The sequence below is a fragment of the Mobula birostris genome, chromosome 6 (assembly GCF_030028105.1).
Source record: "Mobula birostris isolate sMobBir1 chromosome 6, sMobBir1.hap1, whole genome shotgun sequence".
Taxonomy (NCBI): domain Eukaryota; kingdom Metazoa; phylum Chordata; class Chondrichthyes; order Myliobatiformes; family Myliobatidae; genus Mobula; species Mobula birostris.
The window spans coordinates 68555052-68582388 of NC_092375.1; the positions used below are offsets into that span (position 1 = coordinate 68555052).

The window sequence follows — 27337 nt, forward strand, 5'->3', positions numbered from 1 at the left end:
GGCTGCTCCACGAGGTGAGGGAACAGATTGCTGAGCCTTTGGCTAGGATCTTCATGTCCTCGTTGTCCACAGGAATGGTACCGGAGGACTGGAGGGAGGCGAATGTTGTCCCCTTGTTCAAAAAAGGTAGTAGGGATAATCTGGGTAATTATAGACCAGTGAGCCTTACGTCTGTGGTGGGAAAGCTGTTGGAAAAGATTCTTAGAGGTAGGATCTCTGGGCATTTAGAGAATCATGGTCTGATCAGGAACAGTCAGCATGGCTTTGTGAAAGGCAGCTTGTGTCTAACAAGTCCAATGGAGTTCTTTGAGGAGGTGACCAGGCATATAGATGAGGGTAGGGCAGTGGATGTGATCTACATGGATTTTAGTAAGGCATTTGACAAGGTTCCACACGGTAGGCTTATTCAGGAAGTTAGAAGGCATGGGATCCAGGGAAGTTTGGCCAGGTGGATTCAGAATTGGCTTGCCTGCAGAAGGCAGAGGGTCGTGGTGGAGGGAGTACATTCAGATTGGAGAATTGTGATTAGTGGTGTCCCACAAGGATCTGTTCTGGGATCTCTACTTTTCGTGATTTTTATTAACAACCTGGATGTGGGGGTAGAAGGGTGGGTTGGCAAGTTTGCAGACAACACAAAGGTTGGTGGTGTTGTAGATAGTGTAGAGGATTGTCAAAGCTTGCAGAGAGACATTGACAGGATGCAGAAGTGGGTTGAGAAATGGCAGATGGAGTTCAACCCAGAGAAGTGTGAGGTGGTACACTTTGGAAGGACAAACTCCAAGGCAGAGTACAAAGTAAATGGCAGGATACTTGGTAGTGGGGAGGAAAGTTGCCTCACAGGTGGATAGGGTAGTTAAGAAAGCTCATGGGGTGTTAGCTTTCATAAGTCGAGGGATAGAGTTTAAGAGTCACGATGTAATGATGCAGCTCTATAAAACTCTGGTTAGGCCACACTTGGTGTACTGTGTCCAGTTCTGGCCACCTCTCTATAGGAAGGACGTGGAAGCATTGGAAAGGGTACAGAGGAGATTTACCAGGATGCTGCCTGGTTTAGAGAGTATGGATTATGATCAGAGATTAAGGGAGCTAGGGCTTTACTCTTTGGAGAGAAGGAGGATGAGAGGAGACATGATAGAAGTGTACAAGATAATAAGAGGAATAGATAGAGTGGATAGCCAGCGCCTCTTCCCCAGGGCACCGCTGCTCAATACAAGAGGACATGGCTTTAAGGTAAGGGGTGGGAAGTTCAAGGCAGATATTAGAGGAAGGTTTTTTACTCAGAGAGTGGTTGGTGCGTGGAATGCACTGCCTGAGTCAGTGGTGGAGGCAGATACACTAGTGAAGTTTAAGAGACTACTATATGGAGGAATTTAAGGTGGGGGCTTATATGGGAGGCAGGGTTTAAGGGTCAGCACAACATTGTGGGCCGAAGGGCCTGTACTGTGCTGTACTATTCTATGTTCTATAAAACTCAAAATTCAAAAACTGCTCTTGTACTGCAATTTTAATTAACAACTTTTAAGATATCCCTGTGCTACATCTAAAAAGAAATCAATAAATAATAAATCACAATTTGTTAACTTTAAAATGTTTTGAGATCTATCTTTACAATTCACTCTTCAGTGTTTCCTGTCTTTAAATGGTACAGGGAGTTTGGTAATGTGATGGTTGCATTCCTAAGAAATCATGCATCATAGTCACGTTATAAAAATATTGTGCAAATGGCAATAAGGGTCGAGAGCTGGAGTTTCAGACTAACAACCAAGTTAGTTTTTCTGCAAGATTTTCAAAAAGAAAGGAGCTTTTAACAGCTGTAAGTTTATTTTGTTAATCTAAAAGGTGCTGTTACTTAATCGAGTATGGTTGCACAATTATTAAAAGTGATTGCTTATCATTTTCCACTGATCTCCCATGCTGAACCTAGCAGCCTGGGTTCTTAAGGAAAAATGGTGCTTGATTAATAGTTGAGAATTTACATGTAAGCAGTTTTCTCCCTAGGACATTTATTTTGTTTGTCATTTTCCAAAACAACTCAACTGAAAATACACTGTAACATTTTGGCCCACATTATACAAATTGTGTTCCTTAATTAATCAATTTCATTACATCCAAAACACAACAGATTCTGTAGCTGTTGGAATTCCTGAGAAACCCACAGAAACTGATGGAGGAACTGAGCAACCCACACAAAATGCTGGAAGATGGGATGGTAGTGCAGCAGTTAGCGTTAACACTATTACAGTGCCAGCAATTTGGGCTCAACTGCACTGCTGTCTGTAAGGGGTTTGTACATTCTCCCCATGACCATGTGGATTTGCTCTGGGAGCTCCAGTTTCCCCTCACATATGGGTTAGTAGGTTAATTGGACACATGGGTGTAATTGGGCACTGTAGGCTCTTTGGGCCAGAAGGACCTGTTACTGTACTATATCTTAAACAAAAGAGTAAAACATGCTTTTTGTACACACTGCCATTCTCTCTAACATGAATTTTGCATATCTGCTGTTTATCACATTCTTTAACTCCGGAGATGTGGTTCTTCAGTAAATCAAGATATGAACAATACATTACTGCTTACCTCAAGTTTTGTGTGATATTGAAACAGGCAATCTCACCCAAATGACCTGTACTCAAGTTTTATAATTGCACTAATTGGGCTGACCTGTTTCAACCTCTCCATATTCTCAGCACTCTGCAGAAAAACTTGACATCCACTTTTTAAGTTTCTACTTTTACACATCCCCATTCTGCACTAGGCCAGAAATGACAACTGTTTTTGTTTTCAAGTAAAATTTCAAAGAAATTCCATAAAGTAATCACATTTTCTTAGAAGTCCTGGAACAAGTCATTCTCATAGTTGCGTTCCTGTAATTGTTAAAATATTTTAATTAACTCAAATTAACTTAAAAATTGTACTCCTTTATAAGTAAAGCCTACTACTATTTTCTTGCTCTTCTATGGTCTTCTCAACCCATCTAGATATTTTACGTATCTTAGAAATCTATGCCAGATTTGTTTGGTTTCTGCTCCATTTAGCTTACTAAGTTTTTAAGAATTAAAGTTTATGCCAAAATGATGAACTTAATTTTCCTTTTGTCAGCTCACCTTCCTGTTGGAAATCAACACCTTTTATACTGAAATTGAAGCCACTTCAGCTTGCTATTTCCCATTGTCTGTAAATTGGGAGTAATCTCTGACTTTTACTCCTCCCCTCCTTCTGTCATAATTTTTCAGTTCAATCTGCTACTTGGTTCATAAGTAGACAGCTTTGCAAGAATTTTCAAGTCTTCAAAGTAGAACTTTATCAAAAGGTATTCTGAAAATGTACCACCTTTATTGCTTTTACCTGCTCTTTCCAATTTGTTTACAGAATTCATTGTGTTTCAGTAGGCCAATGTTACTTTCATGGTCTTGTATTCCGTGAACAGCTATTTTGTTGTTTTTTATTAATTCAAGTGAAGAAAGGAATTGAAACATGATTCTAATTTGGAAAATTCAACTGTTTTTGATACATTTTGGTTGAATTAATTCAAAATCTTAGTTATTTTCTCCACTATTAACTCTATTTGCTATTTTGCTTGGCAGTACAATTTTAACACTTACCACTATACTACGTCCAATAATTGAATGCTTTCCTGCCAGGCGAAGCAGCCGGTCTTCCAGTTCAAAGCGGGCTATGCCACTTCCATCAGCTTCAATGTTTCCTAGGTCACCCACATGTCTATATAAATTGAAACATTATAATTTAATCAAAGGAATGTTCACTGTTTATGCATGTTTAAAGTGACACATTTTTTCTCGTTGACGATGCATTTTAAAGGCTTAGAGGTAGCTAAATCTTTCCAAATCTATTTACCAGTATTCCTCAGGTCAGTATTGGGACCACTATTTTTCACATTGTCAATGATTTTGGATAATGGAATTGATGGCTTTGTAGCAGAGTTTGCGGACGATATGTAGATAGATGGAGGGGTAGGTAGTGCTGAGGAAGCAAAGCAATTGCCGCAGGACTTAGACAGATTGGAGGAATGGGCAAACAACTGGCAGATGGAATACAGTGTTGGGAAATGTATAATAATGCATTTTGGTAAAAGGAACAATAGTGCGGACTATTTCCTAAATGGCAGAAGGTTCAACCATCAGAGGTGCAGAGGGACTTGGGAGTCCTTGTGCAAGACTCCCAGAAGGTTAATTTACAGGTTGTGTCTGTGGTAAAGGCAGCAAATGGAATGTTGGCATTTATTTCAGGAGAAATAGAATATATAAGCAAGGAGACAATGCTGAGGCTTTATAAGGCACCAGTCAGGCTAGACTTGAAGTATTGTCAACAGTTTTGGCCCCCACATCTCAGGAAGGATAGGTTGTCATTGGAGAGCGACCAGCGGAGGTTCACAAGGATAATTCCAGGAATGAAGAGGTTAATTTACAAGGAGCATTTGGCAGCTTTGGGCCTGTACTCACTGGAATTTAGAAGAATGCAGAGGGATCTCAATGAAACCTGCTGAGCACTGAAAGGGTTAGATAGTGTGCTCAATTTGACATGGCATCAAAGGTTATGGGGACAAAGCTGGGGAATGGGGCTGAGGAGGGCAAAAATGGATCAGCCATGATTGAATGGTGGAGCAGAGTCAATGGGCTGAATGGCCTAATTCTGCTCCTATTTCTTATGGTCTGGAGTCTTCAAATTGACTTAAGCAGCTCAGCTGAACTCTGTTACAAGTTTTCACTCAACCCCAGAGTCATGACTAGTTTAAGTAGTATACCTGCAGAATTCCTCTTGTTATCTCTGGAAAAGTAATTGCTTTATAAGAAATATAATTAAATCTAATTCTAAAATACTTCTTTTAAACTTGTCGTAATGAAACATTTTAAAAGATCTGATACAAAATTGGATGTCTAAGATGAAGAATTATTCAGCTTTTTTTGGTGCCCATTTAGAAATCAAGGTTGAACGTTTAAATTGCTTTGTTCCGAGTTTTGTAAGTGATATTATCTTTCAGAAAAAGGAACCTGCCTCCCTCAACTTCTTTCTGACCAAAGACCTGTGATACGTTTCATAAACACTTTATTTAACAAAAATATTAATTATGAATCAGATTCTAACAGGCAAGACTAACTAATATTGAATGATCAGAACTGGTTTCTTCACCAGCATATTATTTCTGTATTATTTTCATTCCTATGAATTGCAATTTGCTATTTTAATTGTATGCCTATCCTTAAAAGGAGGTAAACATGTCATCCTTTTTGAAAAATACTAGTGGAATTTATTCCATGCCCTTTTCAAACTCTAGCCTAATGCAAAAAGAACATCAAACTAGCAAAGCTTTAAGATGTTTATCAGCTCTCAGATAAGTCATTTGATTAAGTAAAGTAACAAGTCCTTTGATTACCTTGACTAAGAAGCACGTTTTATTTCATTTCTTTTAAGGCTTCCTGCTCTCAGTACACAGTTATGCATTCGCTATAAATGCACTAAACTCTTGTCACTACCCGTAACCATAAGAAACAGGATGGGTCTAGGGGATAATCTATTATTTTATCCATTAGGAATCATTGCTTATAAAATACATCTACTAATCCAGAAATAGTCACCTCTAGCTGTGTTAAGTTTAAAATGATAATTTAATTTATTTAAATGAGGGAGTAGTCTGTCTTCTTGAGAGGACTTAGTATCACTGACCAGACTAAAAGTTATTGCCCTTGAGAAAATAGGTGCTGCGTTGAATCACTGTTATCCCTCTGGTGAAGGTTCTTACAATGCTATTAGAAACAGAGAATCAAATGATGGATTAGGTAAAGCAATATATTTCAGTCAGAACAATATGCAGCTTAAATCGGAACATGCAACTGGTGGCACACATTCATTCCACTGTGCCTATTGCTGTTGTTCTTTTTAAAAGGTAGGAATTGTATTGAAGTAGTTCAAATGTTTTTGTGATGGCACACAACACAGTTCCCATTCACCAGCAGTGGAGGAAATGAGCACGGAGTATGATTGAAGGCATACTTATCCAGTAGGTTGGCTTTGTTCTGGATTGTATTGAGTTTTGAATGTTGTCATACCTTCACTCATCCTTTCACGATTTGATGGAAAGACTAACACCACTGTTAGTCAAATCCTGCCTTGATGGCAAGGGTGGGCACTTCTGCGTCTGCTCTGGGATTTAACTCTTTGTTTCAGCTTTAACCAAAACTGTCACAAGGTTGGGAGCCAAGAAAATGCCATTTGAACACACCACTGATGACACCTATCTCTTTGCTGATGACTGAAAGTCAGTAAGTGGATTAGGTACAGAGCCATAAAGCAATACGGCATAACTACAGGCCCTTCAGCCCAACGACCACCCAACTAATCCTAATTTCCAATATTTGGCCCAAATCCATGCCTCTCTGTACCCATCCAAGTACTTATTAGATACTATTGTATAAATGGTAGCACTGTACCTGCCTCAATCATTTCTGACAGCTTGTTCCATATGCTCACCATCCACTGCATGAAAAAGTTGCCCCTCAGGTACTTATAAATCTTTCCCCTCTCACTCTAGTCTATATCTCTAGTATTTGTCTTTCCTGTAGAGAAAAATCTGTTACCATCCACCTGGTCTGTGCCCCTCAATTTTAACTATCTCTGTAAGGTACAGGAGTCATTTTCTCTGCACCAAGGAATAAAGCCTGACCAACTTTTGCTTATAATTTAGGCCCTCAAGTACTGGCAACATCCTCTTAAATCTTTTCTGCACTCTTTCCAGTTTAATTACATCTTTCCTATAATAGGGTGACCAAAACACAGTACACCAAATATGGCCTTTTAGAACTGCAACATAATGTCCCAATTCCTACTCTCTGTCTGATGAAGGCCAGCATGCCTTTTTCACCACCCTGTCCACCTGTGATACTGCTTTCAAAAAAAAGACTATGTACTTTTTCTCTTAAGTCCTTCTGCTCCACTACACTCCCTAGTGCCCTACCATTCACAGAACAAGACTTATACTGGTTTGACTTTCGAAATGCATCATCAAATGCTTACGTGTACTGAAATCTATTTGCCACTCATTGACTAACTTCTCTAACTGATCAAAATCCCCTTATAATCCATGATGAACTTCTTCACATCAACGCCACCTAACTCCATGTCTTCAGACTTACTGATCAAGTCTTGTGGAGTCACATCCAAATCACTTATATAAATAACGAATAACAAGTGTCCCAGCACAACCCTGTGGCACACCACCAGTCACATGGCTTCTGAGAAACAACCTTCAACTATCACCTTTTGCTTCCTACCTTTGAACCACTTTAAACCCATCATGTGAGCTTCCCCGAAAGCCCAAGCTATGGAACCTTCCAGTTCAGCCTACCATGTGGGATCTTGTTGAAGGCTTTTGATAAAGTACATACAAACAACATCATCTACCCTACCCTCATCTACTTTTTTGATTACCTCTTCAAAAAGAAACCCTAAAAAGTTCAAGCACAACTTCGCATGCACAAGGCTCTGCCTATCCAGACCTACCCTGTACCCCTTTGGAATGTACTGAAGGGCCTCCAAGAAAGCTAAGTGGTCACAGGAAGTACGTACAAACTCCTTACAGGCAGCCGCAATTATTCAACCCCAATCGTTGGCACTGTAAAGTGTTGTGCTAACTGCTACACTAACATTTCCCATCCCATTAGGAAAAAAAGCTATTTCTAATTTACTGTGATTATTTGAAGTGTATTTATCAAAGAATGTATAAATTATACAACCGTGAGATTTGGTTGCATACAAGCAATTGCAAATAAAGGTACCTGAAAGAACCCAATTTTTAAAAAATAAGACCAACCCCCAAAGAAAGAGAAAACACAAAACAAATCATGCAAACAATAGAAGTGAGCAACAACAGCATTCCAAACCAAGTTGAGTCCTTAGATCCAAATCCCTGGAGCAGCTCAGAGTGGGCTCAAAGCCTTGATATTCAGTTCATCATATTAGCAGGACAAATGACCGCAAAGTTCACAGACACGAAGCACAGCAACTGGGGGGAGTCTTGGAGTCTTGCAGTCTCAGCATCATGGAGAGAGGAGCCCCTAGACTATCTGTGCTGGCATTTAAATTGTCCAAACCTCCCACTAGGAAATGGCCCTACAGTGGCGATTTGCTTCATGCCCGAGTTCGCTAGCAGAAAAGCTGTTCTCCACCTCTCCAAATCAGCTCAGCTCCCAGCGTGATCCAACTTTGCCCGGCACCCTGCCTTCCAGTCTATCTGGGCAGGCATTTAGATTGTCCAAACAGCATATTGTACCATGCATTAGTATCTGGGCCTCGCCGCATGGCGAATCTCTCCGGGCCTAGAACAAACTGCCAAGCGATTTGCTTCAGAACTGGATTTCGCTGCCAAAGAAGCCCAGTATTGGCTCAGTACTCAGAGCAATTCACACTCACACCTGGGTTAGTTAGATGGGCATCAGAATTCCTTTGCCCCATCTCTCCTCTGAATCGCCCATTCCAACCAGCACGGCTCCAACTCCAAGTGCAACACACCAGCAGGCACATCTCGCAAATTAACTTCGCCTTCACTTGCCTCTTCATTGTTTGCAGTGATAGTTTACCACAATTTACTTTTTTTAAAAAAAGTGTTATTGATAATGATTTTAATCGAATTCCTTTGCTTCTGAACTATCAGTAAGCTGTCACGCGTCTTTGGTAGCGCCATCTTAAACCAAATATTATGAATATATTCCATTAAGTTACAAGAGAAATAATTAATAGTCACATCCGGCCTAGTCCAGAACAACTAATGATGAGTTCCTCCAGAACTGATGTTGAAATTGTGGGTTGTTGAGGCAGGCAGTTCCATCACATTAAATTACTTTTAAAGGGAGGCCTCAATCATGTGGGAATTATCTCCGGAGAAAAGCAACTGATGTTAAAAAAAATAGCCACCCACTTTTTAAAATCAAGTATAACTCGACAACAGTCTGACCAAAGCCATTATTATCAATGCTAGTTGTGTCCAAACTTTGTCTCAGTTTCCAAAGATTGTTACTGCACATGATCATTAACACTTAGCATAGTAATGTGGAATACAGTAGACCTAATCTTCTAAACTAATGGGGAACTACTTATCCTGCAGCAACTATACTCCAGTCCTGATGCACAGTTTTGATTGAAAATATCTACCATCCATTTGCCTCCACCAATGCTACTTGACCAAAAGACCTCTTCCAGTTTATTTTATAATGGGATCCAAAGTAATAAAAGGCCCACAAAATAAACACCAATACATAAAACTGTAGATCCTGAAATCTGTAGCAAAAAATTAAAACTCTATTTGGTTCATTCTATTTTGTAATTTTAAAGAAGTGTGTGTGTTTAGTAGCAACTTGGTACTCAAATTATATAGGCCAATCGCTCAAAACAGTGAATCAATGACCAAGTTGCATCAAAGTCTTCAACTATCAATATCTATAAATATTCAAACTGGTATCTCCATTATTTTACACAGTTCAAGAATGATCATTATGACAACCTCAACTATAAATGGAAAAAATTAGATTTTCTCAACTGGTTGCTATGTGGTTCTATTATTCCACAAATAAAAATCACAACAAATAATTTTATTGCTCAAGTAAACTTAATGTCTCCTACCTCCACCACCTGGCAGCTTGTTCCATCTACTCACCTTTTTTTATGGAAAAACTTGCCTTTTAGCTCACCTTTAAATCTTTCCCACTAACTTTCAACCTATGCCCTCTAATTTTAGACTTCTCAGCTCTGAAGAGCAGGCCATCTATTCACTTTATCTAAGTCCTTCACAATTTTTATCATGCCCTCAATTAAGATTACCCCTGAGCCTCCTTCACTCCAGCTAAAATTGCCCCAGCACTTCCGGTCTCCTATCCAGTGGTAGTTTACCACTAATTAAAAGTTATATAAACACTATAGTTAGAAAAATAAATCAGGTATTCTGTGGCACAGCAATTGGGTGGTATAATGGAACAAAAAATAATTGAGTGTAAGTCTAACAACTTTAAGAATGTATGATTCCACATACAACAATCAATTCAACTGCTAGGAACAATCAGCAATTTACACTGAAGTAACTCAAAGCTGATTCATCCTTAGTCTCAATACTGCTACTACTCTTTATTATAGCTTTAAGGTCGATGAATCTCCACCTCCAATATATTCAATAATTCTATTTAACAGGTGAGTTGAAGAATATTAGTTTCACAATTCTCTGTGAAAACACTCTAAGAAATTCCCTTCAAATCATAAGAAATCCTTAGTTCAAGTGGAGAGTCAACTTCCTGGAAATCAACAGCTAACATGCGTTTATAGACAGCATTTGGTGCTACATAGAAACATTATCATAAAAGGTTGATAATACTTTAAACAATGGAAAATCTGAGCAAAGACCAAAATCTTGGTCAAAGATATAAGGGCACAAGGACCTCAAGGGGAGGATGGAGTTGTATAGGAAGCAAAGCCTGAATAATTGAAAGGTCAGACTTTAATTGTGCAAAATTTAAAATCAAGGATGTTCAAGGTGGCTAGAATTAGAGAAAATATATTGCGAGATAGTAGGAAGAAGGCTTCCACCAGCAAAAGGAAAAACAATGCAAGCCTGAAAGTAAGGCTGTGATTATTAAAAACTGAGGCATTGTTTAAATGAAAAGCAATGGAAATCTTCCAGTCAAGATGGCACCTGCACAAAAAGCTCCTTCGGTCAATGTCTTCTGGATAGATCATGAAACCTTCTTTCACTTCTTTTATGTCTTTTACGGTTGTTTTTCATGAATTTGATTCTGAAACTGTTGGAGCCTACCTTTTTATCGCTATTGAGATCGCGAGGGAGAATATTGTCTAGGTTTTCTGTGTTTGGATGTGGACTTGGATTGTGGGCTTTTTTCAGTCTTAAGATTTTTTCAGTATTCTGTTTTTTGCCCAACCTTTCTTGTTTTTTTGTGTGCAGGGGTGGGGGATTTAGGGGTCGATGTACTTGTTCAGTTTTAGTTCGTTTTTTTTGTGCGGAGACGTGGTATTTGGGAGTTCATGACCATTTCTTTCTTGGTTTCATTGCTATCTCGAGAAGAATTTTGGAGTTGCATATTTTGATAATAAATGAAGTACTGAACCTTTGAAATCATAAATACTTAAAAGCAATCATAATTTATGTTGGATTACAATTAATTTTGTAGCATTTTTAATGCCACAAATCCAAATATTAGTTGATTCCCCACGTCCAAAGACATAGTGTATCCAATTGCCAAATACTGAGAAACAGTATGAATTAGAATGCAGCTAGGGATGATAAGTTTGTTTGTACAGGGTGTAACCAGGAGTTTGTTGGAATTGTCAAATTCAGAATTAACCAAGAATGGGATTTCCGTTCCACCACCATAGACGTTGCTTTCACCAGCATTTCTCTCTTTTTCCCCGCACATCTGTACTTACCCCATCTTTTCGCCATCATAACAGAAATAAGGTTCCTTTTGTCCTTACCCACCATCCCATGAGTCTCCAAATCCAGCACATCATTCAACATAACTTCTGCTTCAACTGGATCTTACCACTAAAGTACATCAAGTATGATAATACAGCTTCAAAAAAAATTGTTTATCTTGGACTAAAATATTGCAGATCCAGTATGACTGACCATATTTACCCCAGAAGCCTGCCAATCCTTGGTTAGATTTTTCTCTGGATAATTAAATTGTCACTATAGGGGTTGGTGTTCCACACTAATGAATAGATTGACATTGCCTATTACTCCTGTTTTGTCTGGACTGACTACTATGGAACTAATAAACTCGACAATGGACCTGTTGGACCAAATGGCCCAGTTCTATTTTGATATCTCATTTTTATCATTTAATCAATATTTCACAATTTAAGCAAAGCAATGAGATTCTTTCAATGTAGGTATTAGGGTACAGTCAATCTTCCAATGCTTGATAAGACCCAGTAACAAAAACATTAAGGTGGTACAGAGCCAGCATAATTCTGACATGTGGGCAAAAAAAAGAGCTAATCATTGACATTAGAAAGACGTGCTCCTCTATGTCTCACTGGTGTGGTAAAGAGCTTCAAATTCCCGAAAGGTTTCAGCCCAAAACGTCAACTGTACTTTTTTCTTAGATGCTGCCTGGCCTGCTGAGCTCTCCCAGCATTTTGAGCGTGTTGCTCGAATTTCCAGCATCTGCAGATTTGCAGATATCATTTGCAATATATTCTGCATTCAGTTATTGTGTTTCCCTTTGTACTACCTTGATATATTTATATTGTGAAACAATCTGTATGTAAGGCACTTAAACCAAAAAAAATTTCAAACAGATCTGAGTAATTTTATTTATGAAAATTCCCCGAGTTGATAAATGAATTTTAAGATTAAAAGTCAGCATTATGTAGTAATGTACACTGTATATGGTAACAAGTAAAGATGTCAAAAAATAACAGCATTTCCAGCACTACTGTTTAGATGAAACTTACCTCCTCTTATCTTGTGGTGCACCATGCTGTTCTTTACAGGGGTTGAAATGAGGTCCTGTACAGGCAGACCCTAAAAATGTTTAATAGGCTTTGTATTACTGGAAATATTGTCCACTTTATTAACATACTAGTAATAAACAGTGAAGACTGCCACAAATACTGCACATATTCTTGTAAACACAAGGATCTGGCATAGTTTTGAGGAGCTGGGTCACAGACAGGTCTAAGAATCAATCATCTCAATTTTGGCCTTGAGATTTTTGAGTAGAAATACCAACTCCTCTTCCTAACACCAATTTATATTGGATTATAGTTCACTTACTGAGGTATCTATAATACTGTTATTTCCATTATTTCCTGTATCATTACTCCAGTGTAAATGTTTATGCAGTTGTTATTTCTCCATTGTTAAAATGTTTCAAGCACTCCTTTGCTTTTCCTCCATGATAAAGGCAGTGTGACATTTTTCAATAGTTATTTCACTATTCTTCAAGATCTTATATATAAACTGAGAAGTTTCTGTATACATATGGAAATATAGTCATCCACATAAAGAATTTTGATGTTTCCTCAATAGATAGTAAATGGGTGCAATTTTCTAATTTCTCTCTACCAAATGATTTTCTATTTTGTCATTATATACCACAAAGAGTCAACATCTGTTGATACAAGGAAGAAGATGGTAGCATAAATCAGCATATAAAAGCCAATCTGACATACATTACATACAGAAATTCAGTTAAACAATAGAATCTTCTTTATTCTGTGTGACTGACATATTCAACAACAGGAAGCACCCAACTCCTCACCCAATCCACACCATTTGAACAGCTCATCAATTATTTAACAAGCTAGACGATAGTCAAATTTGAACTGATTGTTATCATGGTTCTACAAATACTTGATGTCCCATTACTGAATGAGGGTTCATAACTCTGGAGGGCACGGTACAACAGTTGCTGAATGACCTGAGATAGTTCCTTCTATCCAGTAAATCTGCTGGAAAAACAGTAAGACAGGAGTAAAACACTTAGTAGATCATACTGTATCTGCACAAAAGGTATCCAGGGAAAGTTGGGAGAAAACAAGGCACATTCTTAATGAAATCTAGCATCTGTTTCAGCCACAACTATGATCTCAATACAATAAAAGGATCACATTGTCTGGTTTCTTCCAGATTGAAGTAATTTGCAGCATCTCATCAGACACCTCTCATTGTTGTAGGCTCAAAATTGAATGACAGCAAAGTACATTTCATTCTGTTTTGTGTGCAAAGTAAGTCCATCGATCTGCAAGATCTACAAATTTCCAATGAATCAGGGTGCAATTTGCTGCAAGGCCACGAGTAGGAAACAGCCCACCACAACTTTAACTACACCAGAACTAAAAGAGAAGTCACACCTTCATCCTCACAGATAGAAAATCATGCAGGTCAATGCCTCATTTTCTAGCAGCAATCCTTTGTATTCTTTGCTCTTCAACTACCACGGAAAATCAAAGGTTGCTGCAGATCAAGAGTGTGTATATAGCATTATCACCCTTTTGCTATTCTTTCAAGGTTGCTGTACTTGAGCATTCAAAATTGAAAAGACATAACTGCAAAGTAGATATGTTTGCATCAACTTCAACTTGTAAATTAGAAGAGTATATAGACCAAGAAGAATCAAGAAGGTCAGCATCATTTCTGTAGGTGTTACCACATATGTAGTCCATCTGTTCCCTTCTGGTTAGCTGGAACATGCAACAAGAGTAATATGATACTTTAAGTATCATGACCATCTCTATTAAATGGCTATTGGCATGTGCAGACTATAAACATCTAATGATATGGTGGATCATCTGAATATTGGTCATGATTCCTCTAAAAGATTTTTGGTATTTGAGTGGTGGAAATGTTTCTAATTATGTAGTAATTAAGGCTAAGCATGCAATTGCAGATAAGCATTGAATGACCCTTTGATTAACTTTTTGTGGCAAAGAATTCAAGTACATAGGAATTTATTCCAGGCCTTCTGAAAATCTAAGAAAACAACATCCACTGACAAAATGCTGGAGGAACTCAGTAGGCCAGGCAGCATCTATGGAAAAAGTACAGTCAACACTTCAGGCCAAAATCCTTCTGATGTCCTGCTGAAGGGTTTCAGCCCGAAACATCGACTGTACTTTTTTCTATAGATGATGTCTGGCCTGCTGAGTTCTTCCAGCATTTTGTGCGTGCTGCTCGAATTTCCAGCATCAACAGATTTTCTCATTTGTAAACATCCTCTGACACTCATTTGACTATCCTGCCTCTTATTTCCTCAAAGAATTCCAACAGATTTGTCAAGAAAGATTTCCCCTTAAGCCATAGTGACTTTGGCCTTTCTTTTATCATGTACCTCCAATCCTCCAAAACCTCATCCTTAATAATGGACTCCAACATATTCCAAAACACTAAAGTTAGGCTAGCTAACTGGTCTATAATTTCCTTTCTTTTGTCTCTCTCCCTTCTTAAAAGAGTGGAGTGACATTTGCAATTTTCTAGTCCTCCAGAACCATTCCAGGATCTAGTAATATTTGAAAGATCACTACTAATGCATCCACAATCTCTTCAGCTACCTCTTTCAGAACCCTGGGGTGTCATCCATCTGGTCCAGGTGATTATCTACCTTCAGTCCTTTCAGCTTCCCAAGTACCTAGTTCTTAGAGACTACACTCACTTCTGCTCCCTGACACACTCAAATTTCTGACCTACTGCTGTGTCTTCCACAGTGAAGACTGACACAAAATACTTAAGTTCAATTGCCATTTTTGTCCCCCATTATTACCTCTTCAGTGTCATTTTCCGGCAGTCTGATATCCACTCTCACCTCTCTTTTACTTTTTATATATCTGAAAAAACCTTTTGTATCCTCTTTTATATTATTAGCTAGCTTACTTTTGTATTTCTTATTTTCTCTCCTTATTGCTTTTTCCTTTGCCTTCTATTGGTTTTTAAAAGCTTCGTAATCCTCTAACTTCCTCCTATTTTTTTCTATATACGTTCTTTTGCTTTTAAGCTGTCTTTTACTTCCCTAGGCATCTATCGTTGCCTCATCCCTTTAGAATACCACTTTTTCTTTGGAATACATCTATCCTACACCTTTTGAATTGCTCCCAAAAATTACTGCCAATCAACTTTGGCCAGCTCTCCTCTCATGCCTCTGTAATTCCCTTTACTCCACTGTTAACACTGATACAACTGATTTTAGCTTCTCCTTCTAAAACTGCAGGGTGAGTTCTATCATATTATTATCACTGTCGCCTAAGGGTTCCTTTACCTTAAGCTCCCTAACCAAATCTGGTCCATAACACAACACCTAATCCAGAATTGTCTCTCTCCTAGTGGGCTCAAACACAAGCTACACTAAAAAGCCATCTTGTAGGCATTCTACAAATTCCTTCTCTTGGGATCCAGCACCAACCTGATTTTCCCAATACAACTGCATATTGAAATCCCCCATCAAGACTGTAACACTGCCCTTTTTGCATATCTTTTCTGTCTCCAGCTGACAGCCTGTACCTCCTCCAGCCAGAAAACGCATGGAGTTCATGTTATCTTTAACTGATGCTGCCCATTCAAAATCTTGCATGTTGTGTGTGCAACTAATCAAGTATGGGAACAGAATAGCTGAATGCTGAAATCATCATGTTTTTCTGGCAGGGAGGGTAATGCACATAACCTTCATCGAAATCAATAGGCAAGGATTGATCCTGCAGAGCAATCCCTGCTACAATTGAAAATTCCCATGATCAACCTGGGAACATAGAAACTACGTCCACCGTTATCTCAAAGTAACTTAATGATTTCGAGTAGGAAGTGCTGAAACCACACAGCCTAAGGGGAGTATCTAAGACACATTTAGAGCAGGGTTTGCTGTTGCCTTGTTATCATAATTTCTGTGGTGCATTAGGGGCACTGTTAGCAAATCTCCTGATCAGGTGAATGGAAAAAATAGTTAGGTATAATACCAGGAACACACACAAGATGTTGGAGGAACCCAGCAGGCCAGGCAGCATCTATGGAAAAGAGTACAGTTGACATTTCAGGCCAAGGCCTTTCAGCAGGACTGGCAAAAACAAAATGAGGAGTATCAGAATCAGAATCAGGTTTATTATCACCGGCATGTGACGTGAAATTTGTTAACTTAGTAGCAGTAGTTCAATGCAATACATGATCTAGAAGAGAGAAAAAAATAATAATAAACAAACAAGTAAATTAATTACAGTATATATATATTGAATAATTTAAAAACATGCAAAAAAACAGAAATACTGTATATTAAAGGAAGAGAGGTGGTGTCAAGGATTCAATGTCCATTTAGGAATCGGATGGTAGAGGGGAAGAAGCTGTTCCTGAATCGCTGTGTGCACCTTCAGGCTTCTGCACCTCCTACCCGATGGTAACAGTGAAAAAGGGCATGCCCTGGGTGCTGGAGGTCCTTAATAATGGACACTGCTTTTCTGAGACACTGCTCCCTGAAGATGTCCTGGGTACTTTGTAGGCTACTACCCAAGATGGAGCTGACTACATTTACAACCCTCTGCAGCTTCTGTTGGTCCTGTGTAGTAGCCCCCCCCCACCCCCCATACCAGACAGTGATGCAGCCTGTCAGTATGCTCTCCACTCTACATCTATAATAGTTTTTTGAGTGTATTTGTTGACATGCCAAATCTCTTCAAACCCCTAATAAAGTATAGCCACTGTCTTGTCTTCTTTATAACCACATCGATATGAAATTGTCTCTTTGCCCTTGAAATAGCCCTTCGCAAATCATATCTGGTTTTCTGGTACAGGCTTGGGTCGCCAGACTTGAATGCCACAGATCTAGCCTTCAGCACACACTCATTCCACACAGGTTTTAATGAAGTCAGTAACAACTGCAGCATACTCATCCAAGTTCGAAGAGAAATCCCTGAATACAGTCCAGTCCATCGGTTCAAAGCAGTCCCGTAGGCACTCCTTGTCCATACCTTTATGGTCCTCACTACTGGTGTTGCAGTCTTCGGTCTCCGCCTATACTCAGGGAGTAGAAATACAGCTAGGTGATCAGCCTTCCCAAAGTGAGGGTGTGGAATAGCACAGCAGGCATTCTTGATCGTTAAAAGGTGGAGTTAAAAGGTGGGGGGAGGGGAGGGAGAAATACAAGGTGATAGCTTAAAGTGGGAGGGGGATAGCTGAAGTAAAGAGCTGGAAATTTGATTGGTGGAAGAGATACAGGGCTGGAGAAGGGGGAAATCTAATAGGAGAGGACAGAAGGCCATGGAAGAAAGAAAAGGGGGAAGGAGCTCCACAAGACAGAAGGAGGTGATGGGCAGCTAAGGAGATAAAATGAGAGCGGGAAAAGGGGATAGGGAATGGTGAAGGTGGTTGGGGGAGCATTACCAGAAGTTCGAGAAATTGATGTTCATGCCATCAGGTTGGAGGCTAACCAGACAGAATATAAGGTGCTGTTCCCCCAACCTGCATTTGGCCTCATCGCGACAGTAGAGGAGGCCATGGATAGACCTATCAGAATGGGAATGGGAAGTGGAACTAAAATAGGTGGCCACTGGGAGATCCCGCATTGGCTGGTGGATGGAGCGTAGTTGCTCGGCAAAGTGGTCTCCCAATTGGGTCTCACCAATATAAGAACATATGAAATAGGAGCCAGGAGTAGACCATCTGGCCCGTCGAGACTGCTCCACCATTCAATAATATCACGGCTGATCTGGCCATGGACTTACCTCCACCTACCTGCCTTTTCCCCATAACCCTTAATTCCTCTTCTATGCAAAAATTTATCCAACCTTGTCTTAGATATACTTACTGAGGTAGCCTCCACTGCTTCATTGGGCAGTGAATTTCACAGATTCACCACTCTCTGGGAAAAACAGTTCCTCCTCAGCTCTATCTTAAATCTAGACCTCTGAATCTTGAGACTACGTCCCCTAGTTCTAGTCTAGCCTACCAGTGGAAACAACTTTCCTGCCTCTATCTTAACTACCTCTTTCATAATTATATATGTTTCCATAAGATCTCTCATTCTTCTGAATTCCAGTGAGTACAGTCCCAGGTGACTCAATCTCTCCTCATAGTCTAACCCCCTCATCTCTAGAATCACCCTGGTGACCTCCTCTGCACCCACCTTCAAAGCCAGTATATCTTTTCTCAAGTAAGGAGACCAGAATTGCACGCAGTACTCCAGGTGTGGCCTCACCAGTATCTCGTACAGTTGCAGCATAACTTCTCTGCTCTTAAAATTCAATCCCTTTAGCAATGAAGGCCAACATGCCATGTGCCTTCTTGATAGCCTGCTGCACTTGCAAACCAACCTTTTGTAATTCATGCATAAGCACTCCTAAGCATGCTGCAATTTTTTTACCATTTAAATAATAATCTGCTCTTTCAGTTTTCCTTCCAAAGTGGATGACCTCACATTTACCAACTTTGTACTCCATCTGCCAGACCCTTGTCCACTCACTTAACCTATCTATATCTCTCTGCAGACTCTCTGTATCTTTTACACTATTCGCTCTTCCATTCAATTTAGTATTGTTAGCAAACTTAGATATACTACACTCAGTCCCATTTTCCAGATTGTTAATGTATATCGTGAACAGTTGCGGGCCCAGTACCAACCCCTGCAGCACACCACTCACCAGTGATTCCCAACCAGAGTAACACCCATATAATCTCAACTCTCTGCTTTCTATTAGTTAACCAATCCTCTATCCATGCTAGTACATCACCCCCTTCTCTATGCAACTGTATCTTATGGATAATCCTTCTATGCAGCATCTTATCGAACACCTTCTAGAAATCCAAGTGAATAACGTCCATCTGTTCCCCTCTATCCACTGCACTCATTATATCGTGAAAGAACTCCAATAAGTTTGTCAAACAGGACCTGCGTTTGCTAAATCCATGATGCGTCTGCCTGATGGATCCATTTCTTTCCAGGTGCCTCGCTATTTCTTCTTTAATGATAGCTTCAAGCATTTTTCCAACTACAGATATTAAACTAACTGGCCTATAGTTGCCTGCCTTTTCCCTATATACCTTTTTGAACAGTGGCGTGATAATCAGCATCTTCCAATCTGCCGAGACCTGCCCAGAGTCCAGAGAATTTGGGTAAATTATCTCCAAAGCCTCCACTATAACTTCTGCCATTTCCTTCAATACCCTGGGATGCATTCCATCAGTACCAGGGGTCTTATCTGTCTTCAGGGCCACAAGTTTGCTCAGCACTAGCACTACCTCTTTAATGACAGCTATTGTATCAAGGTCCTCACTTCCCATTTCATCCATAACATCTCTCTTTGGCACGTTAGACGTGTCCTCCACCATGAAGACTGACACAAAATAGTCATTCAAAGCCTCTGTCATTTCCTCATTACCCAATATCAATTCCCCCTTCTCGGCCTCCAAGGGTCCTATGTTCACTTTAGCCACCCTTTTACGCTTTATATAATTATAAAAACTTTTACTGTTGGTTTTTATATTTTGTGCTAGTTTATTTTCATAATCTAGCTTCCCTTTCTTTATTGCTTGCTTAGTGGTCTTTGTTGCTTTTTAAAGTGTTCCTACTCTTCCAGTTTCCCACTGTTCTTGGCGACTTTGTACGCATGAGCTTTTAGCTTGATGCCTTCTTTTACTTTCCTTAGTTATCTAAGGCTGGCTCTCCCCACCCTTGCTTTTAACTGGAATATACTTTTGTTGAGCACTGTGAAAAACCCTTTGAAAGTCTTCCACTGGTCCTCAACCGTCCCACCATATAGCCTGTGTTCCCAGTCTACACTAGCCAAACCCTCTCCCATCCCATCTAGTCTCCATTGTCTAGGCATAATACACTGGTTTTCAATCGAACTATTGCATCCTCCACTTGTATGAGAAACTTGATCATACTGTGATCACTCTTTCCAATAGGATCCCTAATGACAAGATCACTAATTTTACCTGTCTCATTGTACAAAACCAGATCTAAGATAGCATGTTCCCTTCTAGATTCAGTAACATGCTGTTCAAGAAAGCCATCATGGATGCATTCTATGAAGCCCTCAAACTCCCTTGACCAACTTGATTCACCCAATCTATGTGCAAGTTAAAGTCCCCCACGATAACTGCTGTTCCATTCTTACATGCCTCAGGTATTTCTCTGTTTATTGCCTGTGCCACTGTAATGTTATTGTTTGGTGCCCTATGGACAACTCCCACCAGTGATTTTTTGCCCTTTATTATTCCAAATCTCTAACGAGATGGATTCAACATTCTGCTCCTTAGATCTTATATTGTCTCTCACTATCACCTTGATCTCATCTTTAATTAAGAGTGCTACCCCACCTCCCTTACCTTCCTACCTATCCTTCCATTTTACCTGATATCCTTGGATATTTAATTCCCAATCCTCTCCATCCTGCAACCACATCTCTGTAATGGCCACTAAATCATACCCCTTTGCACTGATTTGTGCCACAAGTTCACACACCTTGTTTCGAATACTACAAGCTTTCAAATAAGGTGCTCTTACATTCAGCATGCTTTTAAAATCTTGTAATCTTTTACCCTTTTGCACTTGATTTTTCTTTACTCCACTCTTACTTTTCTCTTTTTTTAAATCTTTTGCTCTTTCTTTATCTTTATCCACACTTTTCTTTTTTACTTTATCCATACCTCTCCAATCTGTTGAACCCACCCCCTACTATTTAGAATAAAGCCCTATCCACAGCCCTAGATATGTGATTCACTAGGATCCAGGACACATCATGGTTCATGTGGAGCCCGTCCCATTGGTACAGCTCCCTCCTTCCCCCATACTGGTGCCAATATCCCATGAATTCAAACACACTTCTCCCATACCAATCCTTGAGCCACATATTTAACTCTCTAATCTTCTTGACCCTTGCCAATTTGCACATGGCTCAGGTAGTAATCCAGAGATTACCACCTTTTTAGTTTTGCTTTTTAACCATTAGCTGTTCAAATTCTCTCAGCAAAACCTCTTTCCTCATTCTATCAATGCTGTTAGAACCCACGTGGACCATGACAACTGGATCTTTCCCACTGCAAATTCTTCTGCAGGTCAAATAAGATGTCCCAAACCCAGGCACCGAGCAGGCAACACAGCCTTTGGGATGTTCTATCCTAACGACAAAGAACTCTGCCTATTCCCCTGACTATACTATCCCCAATTACCACTGCATTTCTTTTCTCTCCCCACACAGGTAGCAAGATTCTCAGAACTATTGGACAAGCTCAAGTGCTAAGGCTCCTCCATCACTGTTTCTTGGAACCCACTACCCACCTCACTCACAGTCACACCCTCTTGTCCCAGACCACAGACTGAATTTGAGGCATCTAATCTAATGGGCGTGACTACCTCCTGAAACAGAATCCAGGTAACTCTCCCCTTCCCATGTACCACAGTGTTTGAAGCTCAGATTCCAGGTCATCAACTTTGAGCCCAAGTTCCTCGAGGAGCCAACAGGATATACAGGAGGCCACACCGGGAGCACCAGACACAGTATATGACCCCAACAGACTCACAGGGGAAGTGTCGTCTCACCTGGAAGGACTGTTTGGGGCCCTGAATGGTAGTGAGGGAGGAGATGCAGGGGCAAAGGTAGCACTTATTCTGTTTGCAAGGGTAAGTGCCAGGAGGGATCTCCCATTCTGATATGTATACCCATGGGTTCCTGTACTATCGTGATGAGGCTACATTCAGGTTGGAGGAACCTTAAATTCCATCTGGTTAGCCTCCAACCTGATGACATGAAAATCGATTTCTCGAACTTATGGTAATACTCTCCCTCCTCTCCTTCACCATTCCCCATCCCCTTTTCCCTTTCTCACCTCATCTCTTCTCCTGCCCATCACCTCCCTCTGGTGCTCCTCCCCTTTTTCTTTCTTCCATGGCCTTCTGTCCTCTATCAGATTTCCCCTTCTCCAGCCCTGTATCTCTTTCACCAATCAACTTCAAAGCTCTTTACTTCACCCCTCGCCCTCCCAGTTTCACCTATCACCTTGTTTCCCCTCCCCTCTCCACACCTTTTAACTCTATCCCTCATCTTTTTTTTCTCCAGTCCTGCTGAAGGGTTCCGGCCTAAAACATCAACTATACCCTTTCACTAGATGCTGCCTGGCCTGCTGTGTTCCTCCAGCATTTTGTGTGTTTTGCTTGGATTTCCAGCATCTGCAGATTTTCTTTTGTTTGTAGATATAATACGACCCACCAACTTTGTGATTTTACACTTCTGCAGAGTTGTTATCACAGGGTCAAAATCTATTCCCTCTGTAAATTTCCTTTTAATCTACAAAAGGAGATTGATTTTCCTGGTGAGAAATTGCTGTAATTGTCCCAAACTCAGCAGTGGGATCCTGGTTCTCATTATGTGAGGGTGGCAGTTGAAATTTGAGGAGAGTGGGAAATCACATTCACAAAACTACAATGCATAACAGCCAACTCCCACTATTCGTTAAAATACAAACACTGAAAAGCATAGTAGGTTTGTTGGCCTGTATAAATTCCCTCTTTTTGTAAAAGTAAACAAATTAGTGTTTCTGATTTCATATCTATATTTGGCTCAAAATGTGAAAATCAGATATTTATAAAAGCAGTCTTTAACATACTATGGCTTCAATCTTACAATATGATTAATAAGTTGAATCTCTTATGAAACATGTAGATCAAAAAACAATTTTAAGACTTTACCTTTGGCTATGAGAAATAAATTACTGAGGGGAAAATGGTGCTTGAAAAATCAGTTTGTAGTTCAATATAAATCCAATAGATAACATACATTGTGATACAGATTTATATATTCAAAATTCATGCATAGGAATTATAATAACAAGATGTTCCAAGAAAGTGTAACAACAGAATGTGAAAAGGTACTAATGAACTGCAACTCAATTTGTGATTTACTTATATTATGTAAACATTGACAGACACAAAAGCTATTAATATCTTAGACATAGAATTAAAACTCTTAAAATTTCTAAATTACCTACTCTTAACTTAGCTCTCTATACTGAAAGGAATAAAGCTGTCCCTATGTCAGGACAAAACTACATGCAAGTTGTTAAGTAAATTCTTCAATGCAAGAAGTTGGAAACTGGTACAACTTACCATCCTCTCATGATTAGACCACGTGCAATATCCTGAGATATGCTGAAAGCAAATTCAAGGCCTCTGTTTTCACACAAACTTGAAGTTGCTTGAGTAAAGTGGAGATACAGGAAAAAATTCCTGTAAAATCAAGCCATATAGTGCTGCAGCCTGAAATAACTGAAAGAACCATGCTCTGTATTGTAGTATTGTTGGTGCAGATTTTCAAATTGATGAATTGTCTTCTCGTTCAAATAGAAGGGAAATATATGCAAAGAACAATACAAGGTCCAAAACTTGACAGAATATTCTGACTACTTGACTGTATTACTGCAGATCAAAGATACACATGATACTTGATTGAGGACAAAATAGCTCATGTGATTGATTGACACCCCAATCACCACCTCAAGGTTCACTGATCATCAAATGCTGACAGCGGCATTTTAAAATATACATCAGCAGTGGTAAAATTATTTTAAGGCATTATGAGGAAATATATTTGCATTTGGAAAGACAAAGACTGATTAGAGAGAGTCACTATTACTTTATGCACAGGAAATCATCTTTCACAAATTTGACTGAGTTTATTTGAAGAAATGACCCAGAAGATTGAAGATAAGGCAGTTTATATTACCTACATTCAAAGTTCAAAGTAAATTTATTATCAAAGTATGAAAATGTCACCATATATTACCCTGAGATAACAGGGGCCCATATTTAAGTTAGTGATGCTGCTTAAATAATATGAAAATTATACATAATCATTCTTTAAAGCCATTTCTCACGATTCAAAACACCATTTAGTAGCTTTAAAACATACCAATACTTTTTCTCCCGTTTGCTTTCACTGATTTTTGAATTCATTGCTAATTTCTAAATAAGAAGTCCACTTGGAAATTCATCTCAGACTAAAATATACACATAGTTGTAATCTTTACAGGTTTAGTTGATTTTAGATCTCCTCAATAACGTTCAATTCCCTAGCCCTAACCGCCTCATCTTCACCATGGATGCTCAGTCCCTAAACACTTCTATCACCCATCAGGAAGGCCTCAAAGCTCTCTGCTTCTTTCTTGACAAAAGAATCAAACAATACCCTTCCACCACCTCCGTCTGGCAGAACTGGTCCTCACCTTCGACATTTTTTCCTTCAGCTTCTCCCATTTTCTCCAAACTCGAGAGGTAGCCATGGGCTCGAGCTGTACCTGCCTCTTCATCAGCTATGCAGAACAATTTATGGTAAAAGCCTTCCCCAGTTATACACCCCAACTCTTCTTCTACTATACTGACAACTACATTGGCACTGCTTCATGCTGAGATCGTCAATTTTTCTTTAATCAACTTTGCCTCCAACTTCCACCCTGCCCTTAAATTTACTTGGTCCATCTCTGGCACCTCCTACCCCTTTCTCAATCTCTCTGTCTCCATCTCTGGAGATACAGTGTCAACTGACATCTTTTATAAATGTACTGATTCCCATAATTATCTTGCCTATATTAGATATTAGAGGGAGGTTTTTTTACTCAGAGAATGGTTGGTGCGTGGATTACACTGCCTGAGTCAGTGGTGGAGGCAGGTACACTAGTGAAATTTAAGAGACTACTAGACAGGTATATGGAGGAATTTAAGGTGGGGGGTTATATGGGAGGCAGGGTTTAAGGGTCGGCACAACATTGTGGGCCAAAAGGCCTGTACTGTGCTGTACTGTACTATTCTATGTTCTATACCTCTTCTCATCCTGAAAATGCTATTCCTTTTTCTCAGTTTCTTTGCCTCTGCCACATCTCTTCCCAGGATGTGGCTTTCCATTCCAGGACATCAGAGATGTCCTCCTTCTTTAAAGAATAGGAGTTTCTCTTCCTCTACTATTGATGTGGGTCCTCAACTGCATCTGCTCCATTTCCTGTACATCTGTGCTCACCTTATCTTCCCACCCCTTAATAGTGATAGAGTCCCCCTTGTCCTTACCTACCACCCCATCAGCCTCCACATCCAACACATTATCCTCTGCAACTTCCACCATCTCCAAAGGGATCCTACCACTAAACATATCTTTACCTCCTCCCCCCAACTCCACTTCCATACAGGGTTTGCTCCCTCCACAATTTCCTTGTCCACTCATCCCTCACCACCAATCTCCCTTGAGGCACTTATCCCTGCAGTGACTTAAATGCTGCACATGCCCATACACCTCCTCTTTCACCTCCACTCAGGACGCCAAACAGTCCTTCCAGGTAAGACAACACTTCATCTGCAAATCTGCTGGGGTGGTCTATTGTGTCTGTTACTCCCAACGTGGCGTCCTCTACATCTGCGAGACCCATCACAAATTAGGGGACCACTTCGCCGAGTACCTCTGTACTACCCGCCACAAGCAGGACTTCCCAATGGCCAAATGTTTTAATTCCAATTCCCATTCGTGTTCCGACTTGCCAATCTATGGCCTACTTTTGTGCCAAGATGAGACCACCCTCAGAGTGGAGGAGCAACACCTTATATTCCATCTGGGATCCCTCCAATGTGATGGCACAAAGATTGACCCTTCTCCTTCCAGTAAAAAATTCCCACCCCTTCCTCCATTCGCCATTCTGACCTTTTACTTCTTCTCACCTGTTTATTATTTCCCCCAGGTCCCCTCCTCCTTCCCTTTCTCCTCTTGTCCACTCTCCTATGTTTCTTTTTTTCCCAGCCCTCGACTTTTCCCACCCACCTGGCATCACCTATCACCCTTCCAGCTAGCCTCTTTCCCCCACCCCACCTTTTTTGGCATCTTCCACTTTCTTTCTCAGTCCTGAAGAAGGGTCTCAGCCTGTAATGTCGACTATTTACTATTTTCCATAGATGCTGCCTGACTTGATGAGTTCCTCCAGCATTTTGGATGTGTTGCTTCGATTGATTCTTTATATTGTCCAGGATGAATTCACAATTGTCAATGTTGCTGACCTTCTAAGCAAACATGTTTAGCAAGAACTGGTGAAGCCATTTATGCCTTTTGCTTTCTAATCAAGTAAACTGACCATGACAAAAAATAAATTATAATTTATAATTATAAATCTGTTATAAATCTTCAATACAAACATAATAAAACACCGCAAAAATTTACGTCTATGGAATCTGAAACAGAGTAGATCCTTTATTTGACAAGAAAGATGCCTATTTACTTACTGTACTCTCTGAAAAGCTATTCAGCATCTTATAACAAAGTCTACTTGCTTGCTCTCAAAATGGTCACAACAAACCTACACATCAGTTTCGGATTGAAAGTTTCCGATCTCTTCAAGAATAATGCAATCAGTTCTAATCAGCAAACTTCAGGCAGGAATACAACATAGGTGAACCAGATTTTGAATAGGATTTAAAGGATTACATTTGAGATACAGTTGAACGCCCTAGTTGGGCAGTCTTTCATCGCTTCTGTTATAGTTATTATTCTATAGACATTAAGTATGTCCACAAGAAAATGAATCTCAGGGCTGTATATGGTGACGAATATGTTTGTATATGAAGCACTAGTGGTAGAAATTGTGGACGTATTAGTAATGATTTTTCAGAGATCACTGGACTCTGGCATAATGCCAGAGAACTAGAAAATTGCAACTGTCACTCCACTCTTTAAGAAAGGAGGAAGGGAGCAGAAAGAAAATTATAGACCAGTTAGCCTGACCTCAGCAGTTGGGAAGATGTGGGGAGTCAATTATTAAAGATGAGGTCATGGAGTACTTGGAGACACAAGACAAAATAGGACAAAGTCAGCA

General features: G+C 39.8%; 1 protein-coding gene across 1 annotated transcript in view; it reads right to left on the minus strand.

Annotated features, from left to right (window-relative positions):
• Positions 1-27337, minus strand: part of LOC140199811 (superoxide dismutase [Cu-Zn]-like) — a 42165-nt gene that overhangs the window by 1413 nt on the left and 13415 nt on the right. Inside the window, exons 3-4 of the mRNA XM_072262309.1 lie at positions 12475-12544; positions 3603-3720 (exon numbers count right to left, since the gene is read on the minus strand). Of these exons, the coding sequence (XP_072118410.1) occupies positions 3603-3720; positions 12475-12544 (188 nt within the window). The remainder of the gene's footprint in view (positions 1-3602; positions 3721-12474; positions 12545-27337) is intronic.